Source organism: Grammomys surdaster, unplaced genomic scaffold (genome assembly GCF_004785775.1).
Source record: "Grammomys surdaster isolate TR1022 unplaced genomic scaffold, NIH_TR_1.0 125614, whole genome shotgun sequence".
Taxonomy (NCBI): Eukaryota; Metazoa; Chordata; class Mammalia; order Rodentia; family Muridae; genus Grammomys; species Grammomys surdaster.
In genome coordinates this window covers 1,876,165-1,900,491 of record NW_021620456.1, presented here as the reverse complement: position 1 = coordinate 1,900,491, position 24,327 = coordinate 1,876,165, and the positions used below count along the sequence as shown (strand labels likewise).

The window sequence follows — 24,327 nt, the reverse complement described above, 5'->3', positions numbered from 1 at the left end:
AAAGCTCATTCTTTTACAAGACCCTTTCTTGAGAAATAAGATAGGTTACCAAAATAGCTAGGCAATCATGTCCCATAAAACTGGTCAACTGCTAGTTATCTCTACACAGGGTTTGGAACATACATTCAACTCCAGTGACTGTCCTCAGGAAAACTCACACACTCTTTGACCTATCCTTTTTTCGACTGTATGTTCCTAATTTGGTGCTGTAAACAGTCCTGGCATTAGACTTCTCTCTTCTGTATCTCCCAGGTGCCTGCTTGCTCTAGCTCACCACATTTACTGCCCTGCCTTAAAGATCACTGGGATCCTGTCAGTCCCTCTGCAAGACTGTCACTGCCTCCCCAATCCTGGAAGAAGCCGTTGTGGCTTGATGTCTCCAGTGCTTTAAAAAAAATTGCCACCCTTATAGATACTTAATAAAGCCTGCTGAAAGCAGAGGGAGAAGATCAAGATGGAAACAGCAATTTCTCTGCCTGCATTGCCACATACATGAGTCACTAGCCACATGTGGTCCTTAAATTTCATTTTAATCAAGTTAAATCCATTTCCTTGGCCACATTTGCTGTATTTCAAATGGCCAATGGTCACATGTGGCTAGTGGCAACCGTGTTAGCCAGCAGAGAATGGCACATCTCTCTCACTGTAGAGTTCTACTGGTGTGTGCTGAACAGACCTTTATGAAATAAAACGCCCAAATAAACATTTTATTACTTATTGACTAGAAAAAATGGATTTCTAACATCCTATAGAGACACTTGATTCAACAGACTGCTTCAAATATTTATGTAAGAATTTCTGTGTATGTCGTACCACATTAAGAACAACAGAAGAATATAGGCCTAACCCTGACCCACAAGAATTTCACTAGCAACTGTGCAAAGCAAGACAGCCTACCAGTCCACAGTCAGCTAGGTTTCAGAGTCAAAGTAATGCACAAGGAAAGCAGTAGTGGCATTCAATCATTAATTCCAACTGGAGAAGGGAGTGGTATTCATATTTTACCAGCATTTAAGCAAAGAACTGCTTTCTGTATGACTCCTTGAAGACATGTAGGATCTTAAAAGACAAGCTAAGCCCATCCAAGATTTAAACTGTGGTAGAAAGATTCAGCAGCAGAAAGATTGGGAAGAATAACAAATGTCTTTTGGTGCTAAAGAAAGAAGTTGGAAAGAGGCTGTGGCAAAGCCTAAGTATACAGAAAGACAGAATTCCTTCCATGGAAAGATTGGTGTGAGCCTACAAAGGTCATAGGTCAGAGGGCACTTGCCTAGTTTACCAATGGTACCTTCTCTACTTCCCTATGAGTAAGGGAGCTAATCTGATTAAGAGCAAAATGGTAAGAACATAGGCCTTCTGGCCCTCTCCATAACCATCAGGTATTAAATTGACAAAGAAGGACAGGAGACCTGTGAAGGAAGTATCTATTCAACAGAACTAAAGTGAAAATTGACATAATGAGAAAGTCAGGGTCACAATATCATGGAACATTTAAGGATGTAGACCAAGCCCATGGCTTTCATTCAACCAAAGAGAACCATGACCAAATAGTTAAGGACTTGCCAACAGTGCCATTTTCTCAGCAGAGAGCCTCACTGCCCACAGCACACCTCTAGCAAAAATGCTGAATGTATGAAGTCCTCAGACCCCACCTAATCCAGTGGCACACTCGGAAGCTGGACTTCTCAGTCAAGAGCCTTTCCATAGACGTGAACTATTTATGGGGAGGCTATTTTTTTAGATGGTTGAGCATGAATGCATCACTTTTTTTTTTTTAAACAATAAGCCTCGATCTCCAAAGGTATGAGGAGCCAAGGAAGCCATGAGTGACTGTGAAGAGTAGATAAGGTCCTGCATGGATAGGCACTGTTGACATGGGCAAGACCACATAAAGAACCAATGCCTCAGACATACGGGAGCCACGAAGCATTCCTCAGGTCAGGCCAAGGTGTGCAAAGCCTTCCTCTGGTCCAGTGTGGCAGTTGCTGCTACTCCTTCAGAGAGCACACAGCCTAACTGCCCCAGCTTTTCTGTGGACTTGTGCTTTTCCTTTCTCCATTCCCATGTGGCCCCTAGGCTTCTAGGACCAAGGATTGCTAGACACAGCAAAGGGAAGAATTTCATTATGAGACAGACTTCTCATGCAATGTTAGAGGAGGAGGAAGAGGAGAAAGAGGAAGAGGAGGAGAGGGAGGAAGAGGAACAAGAGAAAGAAGAGGTGAAGGAGCAAGGGGAAGAGGAGAGAGAAGAGAAGGAGAAGGAAGAAGAGTAGGGGGAAGAATAGGAGGTGAAAGTGGAGGAGGAAGAGGAAGAGGCGGGGACAAAACCAGACCAAGATTCAGCATGTGAGGCAGGCTGCGGAAATCTGCAAAGGTTGCTACAGTCTTGTAAATTTTAAAATGTTGAAAGCATCTTCTTTCTTAATGTAATACATAATCATAAGGTGAGCAAATAACTTCTCAGGTGGGGAAAGAACTCATCTGCTAGGAACTGAAAACTAGTCAAAGCCTAAGAAAAGTGCTCTTGTTTGGAAATAGATGAAGTGGGCCTTGATGAAAGAATCAATTCTTAATTTTGGGATGGGTCAGTAGAATGGCTAGGTTGTTTGGGCATCTGGGCCAATCTTGTTTTAGCCAGTAATCTCTGTGGAGCTCTATCATTTAGGTTGCTGTCTGCAGTGATGGGAGCAAACTCATGACTCTGCAAATGCTAGACAAGCCTTGTGCAACTGAGCTGCAAGCATCCTGGCCCCGCCTTTTTGAGGCCGAGAGCTGCTATGTAGGCTGGTCTCCAATTTACTTTGTACTCTGAGTCTGCTAATTCATTATTCCTGCCTCAGCTTCTTAAGAACCGAGATTACTAGAGTAATCTCACACACACCCAGATGCTCACTTTTCTTAGTATTCAGTAACCTGTACTATACACAGGTGGCAACTGAAGCAGACAGCTCCCAGCAAGCATCCTTCTGAAGTACCCTCTGCCCTGACTCTAACACTTTCTAATTATAAAGCAATGATTTTTACCTTTGAACTCTCCCAAGAGAATAATCAAGACACAGCTACACTTAAAAAGAGAAAACCAGGGTGATGGCCCAGAGAGTCTCTCATCTCCCCTGGGGAGTGGGGAGGAGCACAGCATGAGCATGGGGCTGGAGAGATCTACTGCCTTCCACAATGACTGTGACTCTTACACAGCACCTCTAAGACCAGTTCCCGCAGGTTTCATCTAAAAGCCCAAACTTCAAATGCCAACAAAAACACAAACAACCAAACAGACAAACAACAAACAAAACTAGAATTAGAATCCATACACCAGGCACCACCCTGGGACACTCCCTAGTCTTCTGGGTAGACTAAGATGAAATTCTCATATTCTGGGACTTCTCAGTCATCAAATACTTTAGTACTTTCCTTGTCACTATGAATTCACTTTAAAAACAAAAGCAAAAAACAAAAAACAAACACATAAACTCCTTGAGAGCCAGCAAAATGGTTCAGTGGATAAAGTTGCTTGCTGTCAAGCCTGTCCATCCAAGTCCCTTTGCAGGGACCAGCACAGTGGAAAGAATAAACTACTCCCAAAAGCTGTCCCTCCACAGGTAATTTAATTATAAAAGTTCTGTAAATGGCACATTTTGCTGTGCTGTGTCTGGTTGAAATGAACAGAAAGACCCATCTTAGTCTCTAAGCCACATAAGAGAAGATGTGAAGCATTCACAGTGTGATGGTCCAGGCTCTTTAGAGGCTGCAGGGTTGCAAGGACACAGCAGTAAGCTCTGGGCAGGCTACTTAACTCTGTGGCCTTTGAAGTCTACACCAATATCACAATGACCATTCCCTGCTCTTACACGAGCCAGACAACATTCCTTGCAAACATTTAACAAGAAGCAGTGTGTGGAGACTTGCTCAATGACTACCTCAAGTTCCAGGTATCAAACCCATAGTGTGCCCAGAACATTCTATTCAAGTCTTTCATTGGTTTGTTATTAGTGATCCATTCTTTATTTTTCTTCCTCTTCTTCAAGTCAAGCAAAACTTGACTTTCAAACCTAACAACAGTCCAGAAGACAACAAACAAGACAAACATTCTCCCTCTTAAATACACCAACTAGTAAATATCCTATCTCCTGGGCACTGCGGAGATAGCTTGGCAAGTAAGAGTACCAGCTACTTTTCTAGACAACTGAGGTCCAATTCCCAGCACTCACAAGAAGGCTCACAAGCATCTGTAACTTAGTCCTGGAGGTTCTGAAACCCTCTTCTGGCTCTGTAACCACTACATACACATAGTACAGGCAAAGCACCCATACACATAATACTATCTCCTAAGTCTCTAGTAAGTAATATTTATCATATAATTTTTATCACATTTTTGCCGAAAAATATTTTGCCTACCAACCTTTGTCCAACACCCTTACAAAGATGTTAGAGAAATACCTTCAACGCCCTTAAACACAAACCAGCATTCTACTGAATACCAACCAATGAGAAACTCACTCAGGAGACTCACCTGCATGCATTTATAAGCTTGAGAGCTTGGTAAGCTAACAAATGTTTTAAATGTTGTCTCTGTCCATACAACCAAAACTCTGAAGAGCCTAGTCTTGAAAGTTATGGGGAAAAGCAACAGCATAGCTGCCTAATTTTTCCAACCATCTCACATACAAAATTAAAAGCACACAGATATGAGGATGGTTCTTGTAGTACCATGGGAATAGCAAGAATCTGGATATAATGAAAACTTTCTCATTATAAAAAAATTCTCCAGTAGCCTATAGTGATGGATGGATGAAAAAGTCACTGTTTTTTTTTTTTTAAAAAAAAAAAGGATTTTTATGTACTGACTCAGGGGGTATCTACATTATATCAATAAAATATTGGTGTCCACAAAAAAACGTGTGTGTGTGTGTGTGTGTGTGTGTGTGTGTGTGTGTGTATGCGCGCACACGCGCTCCTGGGTTTGTGTGTGTTATGCAAGGATGTTAGAATGGCTACCCTGGGGAAGGAGGTCAAGAAGACATATCATGTTGCCCCTTTTCCCAATGATTGATAGAAGTATGCTAATGACAAAAAATGTTTTGAAAGTTAGAAAGCTGAAGATTAAAGAAAAGGATGGATATAAAAGGTTAAGCAGATCAGTGACACATTTTGATAAGACTACACATCACTGTGTTGGCAGCAATACAAGACAGCTGATGAGCCAGGAAGTGTAGCTCAGTGGTAGAGCACTTGACTAGCATGTACAAGACCCTGAAGCTGGGAGGACATGAAAGTGTGGAAGTCCCCTCCAAACTCCTCAATTGGTGCTTCAAAGGTTTAAAAGGACCAACGACTCTCTTTGTTCACTTCTTACCTGAGTTATGGACTTCTCTTGAAGTCCTAGTGTCAACCTTGGTGGAGATCATCAGAATCCCTAAGAGGAAATTCATGAGGACACCAAAATCACCAAGATTTCCGTACTTACTCAAGCTACTGAAAGCTACTGTGACTCCAGGGTGGGCATGGAGAGGACATGGAAAAAGAATCATTTTGTATTGTTCATCATTATTTCAAACACAAGACATTCACAGGAAGATATGAAGCTGAAGTGAGAAATAGGAATTGTGTAGGCATCATTAAGTCTTTTGGGGTATTGGCTTTATAACTAATCTCCATGGCAAACTATGAACAAAGCAAGTTACCAAGGTCTCAAAGGTTCAAGTGATAAATTGATGGCATCCAGTGCTCAGGCAGAAGTCACGTGGAAAGACTGGGTCCTATGGGACAAATGAAACTCAAAGGACTATAACAAAGAAAAAATTATTTTGAATTCCGTAAGAGGTTTTGTTTGTTCATTTGTTTTAAAGACAAAACATAAGGAGGAAAAAAAAAAAAGAAGGAAAATCTCAAGCTCTTGAAAGAAACCCCTTGGTCCTGCCATCTAAGAAGTCAGGGCAAGCATGAGCCAAACACAGAGTAAATGGCTTGGCATGCTCTCTGACCTCCACTCAACATTATCGGAACTGAAAGCTTCATTTTCGGAAAATGTCAAAGCTTCATCATCATGCATCTTATTTTCTCCTTGTTCTGCTGGGGGAAGCTCTCTACGAAGTGTTGAAGAAACAGATTTCAATCTCTCTCAGTTGAACCCAAGTTTCTCTCCCTACACCCGCAGTGAGCAAACAAACAAACAAACAAAAGACCTGAAGAAACAAGAGAGAAATCCACTGAAGAGCAAGAGTAACTGAGATGTTGTGTGGAGAAATCACAGCCAGGAAGAGGAGTTCTCTCATGATGGTGTAAGGGGTAGATCTCACCAGGCAGAACTGAAGAACCCACACCACATGAAAAGTAAGCAGAGGTGTGACAAAGAGGACCCAGTCATCAGCAAGGGAAGTTGAGGCCCACATAACCAAGTGACAGTAAAAGAGTACCTTTCATTTTCTCTGACCCCCCTAAATTTAAGCAGCCAATTTTTAATTGCATTAACACAGAAATTCATAGGGCTGGAGAGACAGTTCAGTTTTTAGGAGCACTGACTGTTCTTCTGGATGACCCACATTCAATTACCTGCAACCATTTGACAGTTCACAACCATCTGTGACTCCAGTTCCAGAAGGTAACAGGGCAGCAAAGATAAGATTTAGGTGTTAAGCCAGGAATATTGGAAGGGAGTGTGTGCTAGCTGTGGGGTGGTTTAGAAGTGCCCAACCACTGAGCTAGTCGAGGCATATCAAAATTAGCTGGTGTGTGTGTGTGTGTGTGTGTGTGTGTGTGCGTGTGTTTCATTCAGGGCTCGTGGCCTTCTGGGAGCCAAAGCAGATTAACTGCTACAATATTTGTTATAGAAGATGGGTGAAAGCCCTGCAAGCCTGCCAAGCTAGCATAAGAACCTTTTAGAATCACTCTATAGAAGTGTCAAGTCAGGGACTGGAGGGATAGCTGAGGGCTTAAGAGTACCTCTGCTCCTGATGAGGACCTGGATTCAGGTCACAGCTGACCATATAGCAGCTCACAGTAACTCCAGTTCTAGTGGAACCCACGCCATCTTCTTATGGCCTCCCTGGGTACCCACACTCAAGTGAATATTCACACCCACAAAACACACACACACATGCACACGCACATGGACACCCACACACAAGAATAAAATATATCTTTTTTAGATTTAAAAAATAAAAATGAAAATGTGCCAGGTCAAGTATCACAGTAAGTGTAACACCTAATAAATCTACCACATTCTCCACTATTGTCACCTATTATTATTTCTGTGTGCATGTGAATATGTTCATGTATGTGTGAGGTAAGTGTTGACAGTCTTGCTCAACTGTTCCCACTTTTATTTTCTGAGACAGGGACTTTCTCCAATCCTGAAGGCAACAACTGAGAAAGCACAGCTCACCAAAAGGGATGCTCACGTCTGGGATACAGAACCACATGCTCCTTTTACATGAGTCCTGTCCCAGGAATCCAACCTCAGGTCCTCAAAGTTGGTGTTAGTGGACACTTTACGCACTGAGCCATCTTCCCAGCCCTATTACTATTTCAGAGTTGTCATAGAGAAATTACTCTCAACTAAGGGTGATTTTTCCTCAGGAAATATCTGAAACATGTCTGACTGTCTGCACTTGAGTCTGCACTATTCTTCACACTCAGAACAAAGACCAGTGAGAGAGCCTCATCTTCATGTTTCCTCCTCATAACCCCTACACTCATCTTTTTCCCTCTTATAACTGAAATCTCCAAAGATATCTTTCCTGACACCCTCATGGACCCCCACTACCACAGCCTAGCCATGCCGGATTCGACTGCTTGTTATGACAAACTGTGCTCTTCAAAGACTTCTTTCCTTCCTCTGATCATTTATGAGTGAGGAATCTGTTATTTCAGAACTCAGCATGAAATACAGCCACCCCACACTCTCACTGGAATCACTGCTCTCTCAGGTTATGTATTACATACAACTCGCGTCTGTAAATTTAAAAGTTGTTATTTCTACTAAACATGTACATGCATGTTTTCTGAAACACGTATTTTTCAGCACAGGAAACTAACTCCATTCCAGCACTGTGTTCCATTTCCTTTAAGAGGAAGAAGAGGAAGACACCTTGAAGGTTCTTGGGCATGGCTGCTCCTTCTGCTGGATCAGAGTGGCTGAGGGGGTCTCAGGATGCTCACTGTTAAAGACTGAACGTTCCCAGTTGCCACAATCAACATGAGCCAGCACAGTCTCCTAAAGCTGTCAGGAAATCACTTTCCACATCAGATAGATGGTGATCCCATCCATGAGAAACCACCTCCTACCCTTATCCCCACCACATGCTTTCTACACATGGATCTTGGGGATGGACCTTCATTTAGCCCTTGCCAGAAGGTTCCTTCACTGAGAACTGGCAGAGGGATGGTCAGAGGGGCCTTAATTCCACATTGATGAAACTGTGTTCACATAAAGAAACTGTGGTCCAACATCGATAAACCAATAGAGCTATTTAAATCTACAAAGCTAACAGTTACAATAGCTGTAAAAGCTTCCCAATATCTGAAATTAATTCCTGCATTAAAACATCCCACTTCAAAAGACATATATCACACCTGTAAGTTGTAGCAAGATAAATCCGGGACTGGATGTGATAAATGTGAAGATTGTTGGGTTTTTAAATTAATAACTCTGTCTCCATCAAATTCTAAGACCATAAACAGAAATTCTAATAAATGTATACCCATGACCACTATTTTACAGACAAAATCTAAAATCAATTAATAGAATTCTTATTATTATATCTCCTGTCCTCCAGATCCATAAATCTCTTTTCTTCTTTAATGCGATCTCAAAGTACACCACATTATTCCCTTAACTTACATCTTAAGTCTTCCATAGTGCACTGTAGGAAAAGAGAACACGGGGTTTCCCACCTTTCATACAATAGCCTAGTTTATGAAATAATTTAACCGTCGGCCTATGAATAGAAAGATACTTTAAATGCTCTTCATACAATATGCAGCATAATCAACAAAGGTCAGGCTCATTTGAAGCTAAATATAAGTAAATTATTCAAGTAAAAATTTATGTATTAGGGGAATTTCTCCATGAGGAAAACATTTAAATAATTTGGTGTAAGAATATCCTCACATACATACAGAAATCAAAAGGAAATAAAGGTCAAAGACCACAACTCAGCACTCATTCCACTAAACATGGGCAACCTTCAGAACAAGGAAAGCCAGTTCTGGTGGTAACAGCCTTTAATCCCAGCTACTCAGCCAGCAAGGCAGGAAGATTGCAAGTTCAAGACCAGCCTTGACAACTTAAAAGGGAGATTTGTGTGAAATCAAAGAGTAAAAAGAGGGCTGGAGTTACAGCTCAATGGTGATGGTTTGCCCATCACACACAGGACCCTAGCTAGGTTTAATCCCAATTTTAAAACAAGAAAAAGAATGTAGTTTTGCAGTCTCTGCTTTCTAGCGCATATGTTTTGACAGCCAATGGTTATTTCATTATTATTTTTAAGTACAAAACATTCCTGTGTAATCATCACACTAAACAATGGATCTAGTAGGAACCTAGCTTCCTTTTCAAAAAGCAGACTGCACTTCCACCACTGATATCACGAGGCTGGACTCATAGACTCCAGCAAACTTAATGTAAAAATCATCCTTGAAAATGAAATCTCTTTTCAATAGGACTAAATTTTTTTCTTTTCTTTTTTTTTTTTTTTGAATAATTATAGGATTGAGAAAGAATCCAGAGACGGGGATAAGAAGAGCTAAAATAAGATTAACATCCTTCTGGGAAGAGAAGTGTAGTTCCCACAGCCTTCACCATCAATAGCTTCTAGACTTGAGTTCTAGTCACCAGGAACATGGGGAGATAGTCGACAAACAACACACAATCAGAACCAAGAACGTGGGGAGGCAGGCGCACAGTCAACATACAATGGGAACCAGAGTGACTTTGACAAGGCCCTAGAAATCCAACTGCAGGAAAATCCACACTCCAGAGTGGGGCTGGAATCCGAATGATCTCACCCCTTCTCAAGCTCCTCAGAGCCCTGCAGGCACACATGGAGATCTACAATGGAGGTCAGGATAAGTACATTACAATATAGTATGCTTAACCTGCTCTGTGAGTGGCTGCCATAAGTAACAAAATCTCACTTTCCAAAGAGAAAAGAAGATGGAGTCAGAGCTCCACAGAGTCAGGGGCTACATGAATTCAACCTTTAAACTCAAACTTGTACACGAGAGCTGAGGACTGATCTGGGAGAGAAACAGTGCCCTGCCATGGAGGAAGTTGAGGGCATTAAGGCATGGATAGATAACTTAGCGTGGACTTAGACCCATTACAGTGAGGCTCTTGCTGATCTGCATGGAGGTGAGGAGTATACTCCAGGAGCTACCTGTGGTTGCTGCTGTGTATATGTGCAACTGTATGTGTATGCGCATGTGTATGAGCGTGTGTATGAGCATGTGTATGAGCATGTGTATGAGCATGTGTATGAGCATGTGTATGCGCATGTGCATGAGCATGTGTATGCGCATGTGCATGAGCATGAGTATGAGCATGCGCATGAGCGTGTGTATGTGCATGCGCATGAGCGTGTCCATGTGCATGTGCATGAGCGTGTGCATGAGCGTGTGCATGAGCGTGTGCATGAGCGTGTGCATGAGCACGTGCATGAGCATGTGTATGAGCATGTGTATGAGCATGTGTATGAGCACGTGCATGAGCATGTGTATGAGCATGTGTATGAGCATGTGTATGAGCATGTGTATGAGCATGTGTATGAGCATGTGTATGAGCATGTGTATGAGCATCTGTATGAGCGTGTGTATGCGCGTGTGTATGCGCATGTGTATGAGCATGTGCATGTGTATATATAAAGATGCTAACACTTGATGAAAAGCTGGATGGTGCTGACCTTTCATTCACCATTCTCAGCTCTTCCCTTTTCTACTTCCCCTCCTACAGGTGATCCCAAGAAGCTGCTATTCCCTTCTCAGCCCTACAGTGATTTGAAAGATTTACAACTGGGGCACTGTCATTTTTCTCATGGTGCTACACACAGCCAGCTTACTCTTCAGGGACCTTCACAGTTAGTGATACTCACATGGATATTATCTCCTAACGACCTCCTAGAGTAAAGAGTTGACACCTGAAAGAATCATCAGGGACCTTGAAGTAAAACAATAATAATAAAAGCAATCCCCCATCTCTCTGCTGCAGACGCCATCATCTTTCATTGCCCTATATGTCAGAAGAGGTGGATGTCTCACCATAGTCAGACTGAGATCCATGCCCTCAACATTCCACAGTAGAGTTCTGGAATGGTCCACAAGCTGTACTGCCTACCTGTACTGCTTAAGTTTCAAAAAGCACTGAGCGCTCTGCTACTCACTAGACTGTAAGCATCAGCAATTCCTACACTATATGAATCTTGCTAGACAGACAAGAAAAGCCAACCTCTGGGGCAGATGGGAAAGTCAACCCTGACAAATCAAGAACTTCCAGGTTCAGTGAAATTCTCTCTCAAGAAAGTAGACAGAGAGGAAGAGAGGAAGATACCTGACATCAAACCTCCAGTATGTATATGTGTGCATCCATGTACACACACACACTCCACTAATAAAACATAAATCTGGGTGGGTAACAGCCTACAGAGTTGGAGTCACAATATAATGCTGACTGATAACCTAAAAGCAATCTATCCTGAAGCCTCTAAGAGAGGGTTGCCCAACCCTGGTCTTACTGCATTTAAGCCAGGTCATCCTTTCTTTGTGGGATTTATCTGCTGTAGAAGATGGAAGATTACACCCTGGGTCTCCATCTACCAACCACCAACTGCTCAGCAAACCATTCTGAATTGTAACAATCAGCATCTTCAGACTTTATACAAGTTCCCTAAGGAGATAGCTGGAAACTATCTCCATAAACCAATGGAAAGCTAATATTCTAAGGCATAATGCAGAAGCAGAAGGCTGAGGCTGAACTAAAATTAGGAGAGATTTTTTGGGGTACATCATTTAACCCTTCTGAATGAATCCTACTGCCTCTCCTTTTTTGCTTTTGCCTGGAATGCCTAGCCTACATTCACACTGGACTCAGCCAATCATCCAAACCCACTCTTCTAGTCAGTGACTGGCCGAAGCATGAGCGTGGGATAAGATCTAGGCAATGAAATATGAAGGTTGACTGGCCAGGGGGTGGGGTGATTTGAGAAGCAGTTTATGATATTTGCTTTGAGAAAGAAGACATGAAGGGCTGTACAAGTGTGAAGATCTCAGCTTGATCTCCAACACTCACATAAAAATTCTGTATGCAAGGCGAGGAATCCAGGCAGAAAACTCATGATACCTTCTGCAGCTATTCTAGACAACAGGCCAGCTCCAGGTTCAATGAAAAACATCTCAAAAAATATAATGGAGATAGACAGAGGAAGATACTCCTCCTCGCGCACGCGCACACACACACACACACACACACACACACACACACGAGGTACAAGTTAGGAACACCTTCTATTCATTCCTGTGCCCTATATAGCTCTGCCATTAAACCTCTGCAACTGAAGCCATATCTAAACCTTAAGGAAGTGACCTAGAGGCTGACAAAGCATGGAGAAGTACACCATGCCACCAAGGTGGCAGAGCAGGATCAGAAGGTACTCTGTGCTGCAGGACATAGCAAACTACCCTTACTGCTGAGCCCCACATCTGTGGTCTTCTGAAAAAGCTAAAACCTCCTAACTCATCCCCAAACAGTTTCAGATACTTAAATGTGCTTCTGGAAATAAGTTCTGTGGGATTAGGAGGGTGGGGGAACCTCCGTGGTACTACCAGCCTACCAGCTGCAGGGTACCACAATTCCCACAGGAAACAAACCTTGACCTGCTCTTTCCTCTACCTTAGGTGAGCTGTCCAATGGGCCTGAGTACAGAGACTTCCTTTTCACACCCTAGTGGATGCTGAGAGAAAGGGCCATCATACAGGAAAAGGATGTCATACGACAGCTCATTAGGAAGTGGTGTACGAACTAAAAGCCACAAGCCTTTCAGAAGGTGTCAAAATCTCATGTCAAGAAGAGACAGCCAAGTAATTACTTAACAACAGTGATAAGAAAATATTTCCCATTATCACAGAAAGTTCCCAAAGCAAAAACCTTCCAAACTGGCCTGGCTCATCTTTACCAGCACTTATCAAAAAGGCTGGTAGAAATTCACATTTTGTTCTCCTTCTAAAATTTCCCAATGGCCAATCAATACTGACTATACTAATAGCACTGCTAAAAGGAACAACAGTGTCTGAGTACTAGGACCTGGGAAACAGGAAAAAAGAAGAGCCTGCAGGAGGAAAATAGGCCAGTGAGAACCAGAGCAGAGCTTCCAAATGATGCCTTTGGGAACAGGAGTTTCAGGTAGGTTTGGGGAACTTTTTCATGCATTTAAAAGAAGGGCCTTCAAGGTAAGAATGTGAAGAGACATTCTTAAAGCTCAGGAAGTCTGGATCTGCTGCTTTCCCCACATCTTGGAAGATAACAAGATCATGTGAAGCAATGTAGCAGCCCCTCAGGCTCCTCCCTCCCTCCCTCCCTCCCTCTCTCTCTCTCTCTCTCTCAAATCTAGCAAGGCCTCAGTCAATAAAACACTTGCTGAGTTTCCTCATTCCTCAGTGCCAGCACAAAACTGTGTGTTGGCTGGGAGAAGGTGGATCCCCTAGCTGACCACCCAGGTCAAGGAGAATCCTGTATTGGCAAAGGAAAAGGTACAGATCCCAGGATCAGTAATGTGACACCCTGGGTTGTCCTCCTGCCTCCACACATGCACACATAGTAGAGATTCACAGGGGCTGGTAGAGGCTTAGTGTGAAGATTTATTTCAGGATCATGGGGACATCCATGTTTAAGGAAACAGAAGAAGCTGGAAGGTAGTTGGGGAAGGGGGCTGGACCAAGTGTGAATCCTAAGAGGTTGAGCTATTTATAGGGCTGAATGAGGTCTACACTGGGAGTTACAGCAACAGTAATATTGAGCTATGGTTTCTGAATCAGACCCTATACATTTCCCCAACTTTTAGCCCAGCTCCAGGCAACCCTGTACCCAATGATCTATCCACCTTACAGTCCTTTGGCTGTTTGATAGCTGGCTGGCTGACTGTTTCAACTTCTCTGTGACAGCTATACTCTCTTCAGAAGAAGTTTGACTGTGCCAGGCTAGAGCAGTAGTTAAACTATTGTTTAGATGAAACTGTTCTGTTTAGATGATTTTTCTTTAAACTGACCACATGTTTATAAAATCTTCAATGTACTTTACCAGGAAGTTTAACATATCCAAACAGAAAATGAGCAGTTCTGCCACATAGGAAAGACACCAGGAAATTATGGCATCAATATTATAAGAATCAAGGACAGTGTTCATCTATGAATAGTTGGCATGGAACCTTCTGTCCTGTAGGCTGATTTTAAAAAGGTAAAGATTAAAAGACAAGGTTCTACCTTATGCAGACAGTACTGCCGTATTTCTTAGCCTATCCTCCAGATTTTGGTGGCATAGGATGAAATCGGGTCTGGTGAAAAAGACAGCCGGTATGCTTTAACAACATGAAAAATGAGAAAGAAGGCACATGACTATTACTGCAGTTGATTCAAACAGGCTCAGACACCCTAACCACAACCTTGCAACTTATTTTGCTTTTTGAATTGAAGTAAACCAAGAGAAAAGTCAGTCTGGAGGAATACAGCAGATATTTAGTCCAGAGCAGCCTGAACTTTCCTAATCCAGTGAAACCATGATATCTTATCTGACTGCACTACCATGACCACTTCTCTAGGAAAGGTGACAAGAAGATACGGAATGGAAGTCCAAATTTGTTTAATAACCTGGAAAAGAAAAGGCTAATAAAGCGGTGCTCAGAATGATGTGAGCCAACAATATGTTGTCAGTGAGAATGCTCTAAACCATACCTAACAATGATGTGCAGGGCGAAGGGCAGGGCAGCTGCTTTCTCTCATCTGACACTGGGTTTATGAACTGAGCTGGGAACAATAAATGGGTGTGTGTTGTTAGGTATGAAAGGCAAACCTGTAGCCTTTAAGTAAACCTCATAGCACATGTGAATCCCTACTGTGTGGTTATTAGGCATGCACTGGGCTACATGTACTTTCCTTCTGAGTGATTAATCAAATCTTCCCTCTCACCCACAACAACCCCCTACCCTGCCCCTCAAGGAGCCAGTTTCAAAGGCAGGAATACCATTCTTTCACATTTATAACTAGGAGAAAAGATGTATGACTTTGATCCATCACAGATATGAAAAGTATATACTTCTATATGACCCTGTGCCTTGTGCAGGCCTACTAAATTTATGGGCTAATGAATATAAGGATTTATGTTATGTCAAAGTAAATATTGACCTTAGCTCTGCCCCGGTCAATATTTACTGCTTTACTCAATAAACCCTGATATTCATTTTCGAGCCAAGTCAATATCAGTTCATTAATTTCTGCATGGTTCATATCAGCATTTTATAAAATGTTTCACCTAAAAAATTAGGATACAGACAGTTAAAGAGCCCAAAGCGGTGTCTCTTCCCTTATGGCTACATTTATTTCCAGGGCTCTTCCTCCTTACATTGTACCCTCAACTGTTACTAGCAAAACTGCACGAATTTAATACAAGTCAGAAATCTATCCTGAGACACAATCTTCTTTTAAAATATGCGTATATTGGCATAGGAAATTGAAGCACTCTCGAACTATTTCTATAATATGCAGTATTTTCAAAACATCTGCACAGAGACAATCTCATTCATTTCTCAACAGGAACGTGTGTAGTCTCCACAGTTCTCAGTCTATTCACAATGGGATCGCATTATATATACAACAGCAGTATATACTGTGGTTTAACCCACTTCATTTTGGTGGCTACTTGTAAATATTTCAGCATGAGCTCCTACCAAAGGTCATAGAGACTGTCTTAACCTTGGAGACATGCACAAGTAGGTTCCTAAAGCCAGTTGCAGGAATGAAAGAATGGCATTACTCAACCTTGCACTATGGTGAAGCAGTGCTGTGCTTGCTGTCAAGCCTGACTAGTTTATATCCACAGAGCCCACATAGTTGTCTTCTGACCTACACACACACACACACACACACACACAAACCTCAAGAATAATTTAATATTTTTTAGTTTAGAGATGTTCCCCAAAGTCCACCAAAATACTCCAACAAAACTGGGAGCTTCAGGGTCAATTTAAAACTGAAATCTGGACTGATATATACCCATGTTTAAAGAGCCACCATAGAACCAAAGGAAATTTCCAACAAGAATATCACTTGAAACCAAGGCAGCCCTGGAAAAACGGTTCATCTTCCTTGGAGTCCCTCATGAGCATAGTCATGTTCACTTCTGATGCTCTACCTTACGAACTCTTACAGAGCCATCTCTGAAGAGATGATACCAAGAAACATTAGGGTAAAGGGGTTTTGTTTATTGTTTGTTTGTGTTGTTTAGAAAAAAGAACTCAAAAGTAAGAGAACAACAGAAAAATATGAGTTGAAAAAAAAAACTTCTTTTAAACAATCAGAGGGGAAAAGTCAAACTTGGCCAAGTGTTTGGAAACCCCAAGCATGTGGCACCATATTTGCCTTTAAATAGGAAGCTAGTGAATGTTGGGCCATGTGTGTTCTTGCTTACTCTATCTTGTAGCCAAAGATTAAACAAAAAGGAAACACCAAACACATAAGAAGATACAGTCTCACCTATAAGTTATTTGCTACCTTGAGGGCCCTCCTACCCTAAAACATTTATTTGAGAACATGAGAATAATTGCAGGTGATGGTGGTGCACGCCTTTGATCCCAACACTCAGAGGCAGAGGCCGGCAGATCTCTGAGACTGAAGCTAGCCCGGTCTACAGAGTGAGTTCCAAGACAGTCAGGGCTACACAAAGATAAAACCTCAACCCACCCTAACCCAAAAAATAACCAACAAAACAAAACCAACAAACATGAACACAGAAATAAAAGGATTATTCAGTTTCGACCCAATGAAATAAAAATGTAAAATACACTAGAAATATGGAAAAAATGACAGGCCTTGATAAGATTAAATCCAAGTTTTAAAATCATTATAACCAACCCATCCTCTCCTTCACATTCACTCATTTTAAATTAAATGTGATGCCATCTTGAGTCACCCCTTGCATCATCCTAGACAATTCATCTTGCTTTCTCTTCTGGGTCCAAATGGCCATGGACCTGAGGTGGTTTGAATAGGAATGGCCCCCATCAACTCATGTGTTTGAATGCTTGAGTCATTGGGAGTGGCACTATTAGGAGGTGTAGCCTTGTTGGAGTGGGTGTGGCCTTTTTGGAGGAAGTGTGTCAGTATGGAGGCTGGCTTTGAAGTCTCATATGCTCAATCCAGGACTAGTCTTCTGCTGCCTTCTGATCAAGATGTAGAACTCTCAGCTTTTTCTCCAGTATCATGTATGCCTGCATGCCACCATGCTTCTAGCCATGAACAAAACTTCCAAACTATAAGCCAGCCCCAATAAATGTTTTTCTTTATAAGAGTTGCTGTGGTAATGGTGTCTCTTTACAGCAATGGAAATCCTAAGATTGACTCTTCTGGGCTCTTTCCTTCTACTTCCCAAAGCCCCAGTGATAGGCCTCCTCATGACGAACACAGTCTCTTCTTCATATATGGGAGTAAAAGAAACATTCTCTGGAGTCTGTCATTATAGCCCAACACGTGGCATTCAGTAAGAAGTTCAAAATGGAGCAGAAAACAAACAAACAAAAATGACTTAAAAGCTGCAACCAAATTAACAGGGGTGTGTAGAAAAGATGGAAGTTCACTGTCAATAACGACGTGCTGTGGGAGAGGTGCATCAAGGCTGCACTGGGAACCAAGGCTGATTATATCCCTGCTCAACTCTGGCATTGTTTCAGCCAATCAGAAGCTATCTATTGCAAAGATGAAGTCTAGGGAAATTACTCCCTTAAGAGACCCTGTAGGAGGCCTCAGGAGAGCAGTAAATAATACAGCAATATTAACATTAAACCTCTAAGTTCTACAGGGCCTTCCATTCTTCCGATGACAAAAGCAGCCTTCTGTAGGCATGTGTATTTTGATTTACCCTGTACAGACATTCTTAAAAATAGGCATGGAAATGTAATTTTAAAGAAGTTAATTATATCCTCAGTTCACAGGGGAGCTCATTACTTAAAGGGCTCCAACGGCAAAGTCTTCTGTAAATCACCCACTCTTTTATCTGAATATCAGAGCCCTTAGTGAGCACTGAAGCATTGGGGCTCTGATGCAGAGGCTCTCATCTGTCTGTCCATCCATTTGTCCAGCTAAAAAAATGAACACTGAAGCCTGACGTGGAGGCACATTCCTATAATCCCAGACTCAGGAGGCCAAAGCAGCATGAATTCAAAGCTAGCTCTGGCTACATGATGAGACCCCTGTCTCACAAAGAGGCATTGAATCTGCAAAATCAAATGAAACACAATGCATGGCAGAGGGAAGAAAGCTAAAAGCTATAATCTGTGTCCTCAAAAACTGTACATTTAACTGGGGAAATAAGCCACACACCTACACAGAGAGAGACATGCTTGTGGAGTAGAGTGCAATTACGAGCCAAAAGAATACCAGGTCTTCCAGTCCAAGGTAAAAACCCAAAATCCGTATGTATGCTGCAATGCTTGACACCTGAACTTCACAGCCATCTGTAGGGCAGTCCTTCATTTCCATTTTACAGATAATTATAAAAAGATGTTCACTATGCACTGGCCAAAAACACAGAAGCAATATCTGTTAGATAATCCTGTTTGACCTTCAACTTGCTCAAGGACACAACTCCCCACAGCGAATTTTGGCAGTGAAATGTTTTGATTTCGGATTCCTCTAAAGATGGCACCACTGCTACCCTTACCCTGACTCATTTAATTTCTTTTTACCCAAAAGAAAGTATCAAAGATGCAGAGAATCCAGAGTCAAAGATCACACAGCCTGGTTTCCTTCCAGTGTTTGAAAGGGAAGAGCCAATACACATAGGTTTAGAAAGATACTTTACAGTTCCACTTGGACTGCTTCCAGATTTGTTTCTTATTTCTCTTTCTTGGTCTATCCAACATATGGTATTTTTATGTAAAAAAAAAAAAATTACAGAAGTTCTGAGCACTCTCCAGAATTCATAAGCTGTCATCACCTGAAGTTACAGAGAAATTTCTACACCTTCATTGGGATAAAACTACAGAAGACAAATTGTTTTAATATTTCTAATGAGATACTTGAGAGGTCTGCATTTTTTTCTCCTGGTGTAATCCTTCATGAAATTCCTCATAAAGATAAAAAAATCCAAAGATAAAAAAACATCCTGAAATGATAATTTTAGTCTCCACAAATAGCATAAAAAACCAATGTCTCACTTTTGATGGATGAAGTCTTCACTTACTATAGAAACCTTGACAATAGCCAAGTAAGAACTAGAGGTAGAGACCTATCTCTGAATGACTATAATCAGAGTACTATGGGCTCCCTCAACAATCAGTTCTGTGTGCCAAAGTTGAAGGAATTCCACAAGCCTATCAATTGACACTTTATACATCAAATACAGAGGTCTGTAGTATTCCAATGAATCAGTGGAAATTAAGCAATTATGGTCATCCTAGAGTGAACACAGAAATGTGCACATTCTACTACTGAAGTTCAGTAGTGGCCCTGGCTTAAGAAGAAGCTAACCCCAGCTCAAAACTTAGCCTCTGAAGTGACTGTGTGGGACAGCCTGAGAATAATTAATTACATCAGCACTGTCTGCTAAACTCCACCCCACCAAATGGCAAGGGATGGAACCCAGAGACTGTTTCCTTGACCCATCCACAAACACAACCCACCTCATTCACACTGTCTCCTCAAAGCCCTTTGCCTAAAAAGGAAGATGCAAAGACCATCTGCAAGAAGATGATCACAAGAAAAACCAAAGATGGCTTCTGCACCCTGGGTAGCTCCAAATGAGACAAAGACAAAGCTCGGCTCAGAACCCAAACTACGTAAATGTGAGGAGGGCCTAAAGACTTTTTTCCGTGAAGGGTCAGATAATAATATTCTTCATTTTTCCACCCAAAGTCCTTAGTTTTGGAGGTTGGTGAGACGGCTCAGTGGGCCAAGCACTTACTGCATAAACCTGATGACCCTGGGTTCCATGTATGGTGGAGGAAGAAAACTGACTCCCAAAGGTTGTCCTGTGACTATCACAGATACTGAAGCACATGCAAGTGTGCACACACACAAACGTGCATGTCATATCCACACACAATAATTATATATCTTAATTATAGCTAATTAAGTAATATTTTATATTTGCGAATATATATATATACCCTTAGCTTTGAAGCTGTAGTGAAGCACCACAGACAGTACTCAAAGTAAGTAACAAATATGGCTATATTGTAACTCTCATGTACAAAGTTGGGCAGAAGCCTGCAGCTTCTCCACCTCTGAACTCACTGATCTTTTCTATAAACTTCAAGGGCAAAGCATGTAAATCTGTGCATGATATCGCCGTTCCTCAGCCCACAGTACTGCCTAGTGACTACAGGGAAGTGTGATGGCTCAAGAAGAGCTTCAGGAACACTAACAATGAGTAAAAGAGAAACAGAGTCACGAGCAGCCAAGTACAGTCCTTGATGACACTGCACTAAACAACTGACACAGGTCATCTCCCGTCACGTGCACAACACCCTAGGAAGAAACCATTGCTTATTCCAGCTTCCCAGAGGGAAAAACCGAGGCTCTGAACAATTAAAAGTCCCTCCAAAATCAGACTCGGTGCTACCAGGTTTTGACACAGGTCTATACATGTGTATAAGATTCATACACTACATACTATAGCCACACCCCTCCCCAAGGACAAATGGCAATAACCTAGGAGGAACTAAATGGATCACAGAATTAGAGGCGTGAGGTTATGATCTGATCCATTAAACTGATCTTTCAGACATGGCTAATTTACCTTTGCTAAATTTAAAAATGCCTTACAACAAAGAGCCTTACTTTTCTCAAGCTAGTATTTTAAGCAGCATTTATACCTCAAAGAATATCCCAGGAGTGAAAATCCCACAGACTGCTGTGGTTTTAAGCACCAGCCTAAAGTGTGGAAAGCTAACAGATGCCAAGTCCTACTGTTTCCTGCCCTTCCTGTGTCCATGGGCAAATACTGGGCAGCACCTCTGAGAATCCCCAAATCTTCTTGAGATGAGAACCAATCCTGAGCCGACTCCACAAAAGAACCACTCTGATATCCTTGGATAATGGTTTCAACATACATAGGATGTATATGGGGCGAACATTCTGACTCAGGTGAGTATAGACACAGTGAACAAGTGCAAAATTCTACAGTCTAAACTCTAAATCCTAAAGGCATTGTATAAAATCATTTTTGGGTGTTCACTACAAACAAACTATAATATCCTGAACAGACTTGGGCCCTACCCTGAGACACTTTAATGTGTATGTGTAAAAATCTAACACTTGAAAGTCTGCCAGACCCAAGAATGTCAGATGAGGTGCTCAGAGTACACCTGAACTCTGTCTCCTTCCTCTGTTCCTCTTTCTTTCATTACACCTAACAAGTGGCTTGAGAAACTCCTCCAAACTGGTCAGATCCATCAGAAGGTTCTTCATGGACTGTCTTACCTGAACTGGGGAGTAGGGCGTGAAGGGTCCAGGGTTGGAGGATTGGGAGCCAATTTACCAAAGCAAGACTTGAGGGACTATAGCCTGTGAACATTATCCAGCTGGCTACCTATTCTTGCACAGCCTGTGAAGGAAGACTGCATCTGAACATATTTAAAAGCTCAGTCTTTAAAAAAAAAAAATCCAAGAGAAAGTATTTCCTTGTTACAGAACTCAAATTCCAGGCCTCATAAACAAATCCATCACAACATGTCCAGGTTTCCAGTATCATCTGGGCCACTCTGGTGCTGCTCTGGCAGGGATGATTGCTACAGCAAAGATCCTTGTCTGCAAACAGTCTAGAATATTTATGACCTAGATCTTTCCAGATAAGTATAAGTGTGCCAGTCCCTAAACATGAACTATCAGCCTTCAGCTGAAGGCAGAACCCAAATCCAGACACATACACTCTGCTACACTGGAAGAGAGGACTGAGAACAGAGGTAAGGGAATCAACAATGGCCCCAATTCCACTCACCTCCCCCTGCCATACTTAGTAATGGGAAAAGTTTGGCTTCTTCATAGCTATTTGCAACAATGCCCTATAACTTCCAATTTCCTGCCTAACTGCATTATTACACTAAATTGATGAACTGTAAATAACAGGCCACTTTACGCCCCTTCATGACTGATCCCACGCCAGAGAGTACACAATGATAAATTTTCTTTGCATGTCTTGGCAAGAAGCTGTGTCTATAATTTTGACCTCCGTCTCCCAATTTCCTTCATTTATCAGAAAATGGTGAGAGAAGGCTCTAATTGGATAATTCAAATCACAAAGAAGGAGGTGGGGTGGAATTCTTCACCATCACTGTCTGTGAGCAGCCAAACAAAACAGAGCTGGCCACTCTCCCTGCAAGGGCAGGAGATTTATCAGCAGACAAAAGAATGCAAACCGCCAACAGATAAGAGGTAATTAAAGATCAGGTCTATAAATTTTACACTGACATAAATTTAACAAGATTTGCAGGTGGAGATTTGGGATTGAAAAGGAAGCCCTGACTCTGAGGAAAAATGCAGCAATTCCATATGCAACAACACTGCACAGTATGGATTTATTATGAAGAGTAATACTCAGGCCTCCAAGCTCTCTCAAACAAGGAATTTGAATTATTCAGTGCCACAGTAATTTGAAAGTGGCCTGTCTTCTTCAAGTACTCCTCCTTAATTTTCTATGATCCGTTTTCCATAAATTTTGAGTTTTAACATCTCTTTTAAAAATAACAATCCACCTAGTGTATTTTTCTAGTTAGCTAGTTAGTTAGTTAGTACATAATCCAGAAAGGTCTCTAAAGGCAAGGAAGTTATTTCTAATGTAATATGCACTAAAATTATAACAATGCATTCTCATTTCACTGTCTCAAAGGTGCAAAGTAAAACCGAGCTTGGTCGGAATGACAATTATGGTCAAGAATGACAATAAGGTCAACTGGTGAGACTTGAAAATACATTCAAATTTCTTGGGCGATGGCAGAGAGACCCCACTGGCTATCCAATGCTTTATGATGCTTAGCTGGCCTTCAGGGTTATCACATGTCCTAAAGCCAACACTGTCTCTCAAAGAGTTACAAGTCTGGTACAATGACACATTAACAAGAAAACTTCAAGGACAGACACATAGTGGTTGCCATGTGGAGTGTGGGTTTTCAAGATTGGGAAAGGAGGTAAAAACTTTCAGGAAAAGCAGGCTTAAATATTTCAACTTTTAACAATGCAAAGATTTCTTGAACAAACAAGAAACAGGACTCAGGAAAATCTTGATTCTGATTTTTTTTTTTTTTTAAACCTTTCCAGGGCACTAACCAACACAGCTGGACTCACCAGAGTACGCCCAATAGGGGTCTCCTGACGCCTTTCGCCTGCGGATCTGCACTGAGCTGCCCTGTCTGCTCTCCTGCAGGGTCCCCACGTAGCCTTCAGTCAATGCTGGAAGAGAGGGAGAAGACAGTGAAACAAACATCAGGACACAGGACAAAAAAATAAAAATAAAAAAATAAAAAAGGATATTCAGACTCACACGGCACGGTAATTTATAAAACCACAGGCCTTAGGGGCTGTCTAAATAGAACCTCCATTTTGTTTTGTTGTGAGGTAGCTTGTGCCTATAATCCCAATATTTGGCTGAGGCAGGAAAACTGTTTCCTGTCCTAGGCTAGCTGGGTTACAGAGTAAGAGCCTGTTTCAAAAGATGGGGGGGGGGGGGGGAGGGACCAGAGAGAAACTCAAAGCAAGGCATTACCACATTTACTGTTCATATTAATAACGTCCATGAGGTTTTATGTTTGGATTTAGGTTGCAGTTTGTTTGTTTTGAGATAGTATCACTCTGAAAGCCCAGGCTGACCTGCAACTGACCTTGTATATCAGGCTAGCCTCAAACTCACATCCTCCCCACTGTGATTACAGATGTAGGGCCCAGCCAAACCTTTACTAGTTACTTGATATACATTATGTTATTAGTCTACACAACATCAAGTATGGATACAAAAGTCTTAGTGATAAGAAATACACTTCAAGAAATGAAGAAACTTCTACTTGCCTAAGGTCAGATCATCTTTAGAACCAAAATGTGTGCTTTGGATTCTAAGTACCTGAATACATGTGTGTTCTGGGTG

The 24,327-nt window shown here is 41.8% G+C and overlaps 1 protein-coding gene across 1 annotated transcript in view; it reads right to left on the bottom strand.

Moving 5' to 3' along the window:
- LOC114638634 (receptor-type tyrosine-protein phosphatase gamma-like) overlaps positions 1–24,327 on the bottom strand; it is a gene marked incomplete at its 3' end in the record, with an annotated part of 540,119 nt that overhangs the window by 357,067 nt on the left and 158,725 nt on the right. Inside the window, exon 2 of the mRNA XM_028787198.1 lies at positions 23,535–23,639. Coding sequence (XP_028643031.1) covers positions 23,535–23,639 — 105 coding nt within the window. The remainder of the gene's footprint in view (positions 1–23,534; positions 23,640–24,327) is intronic.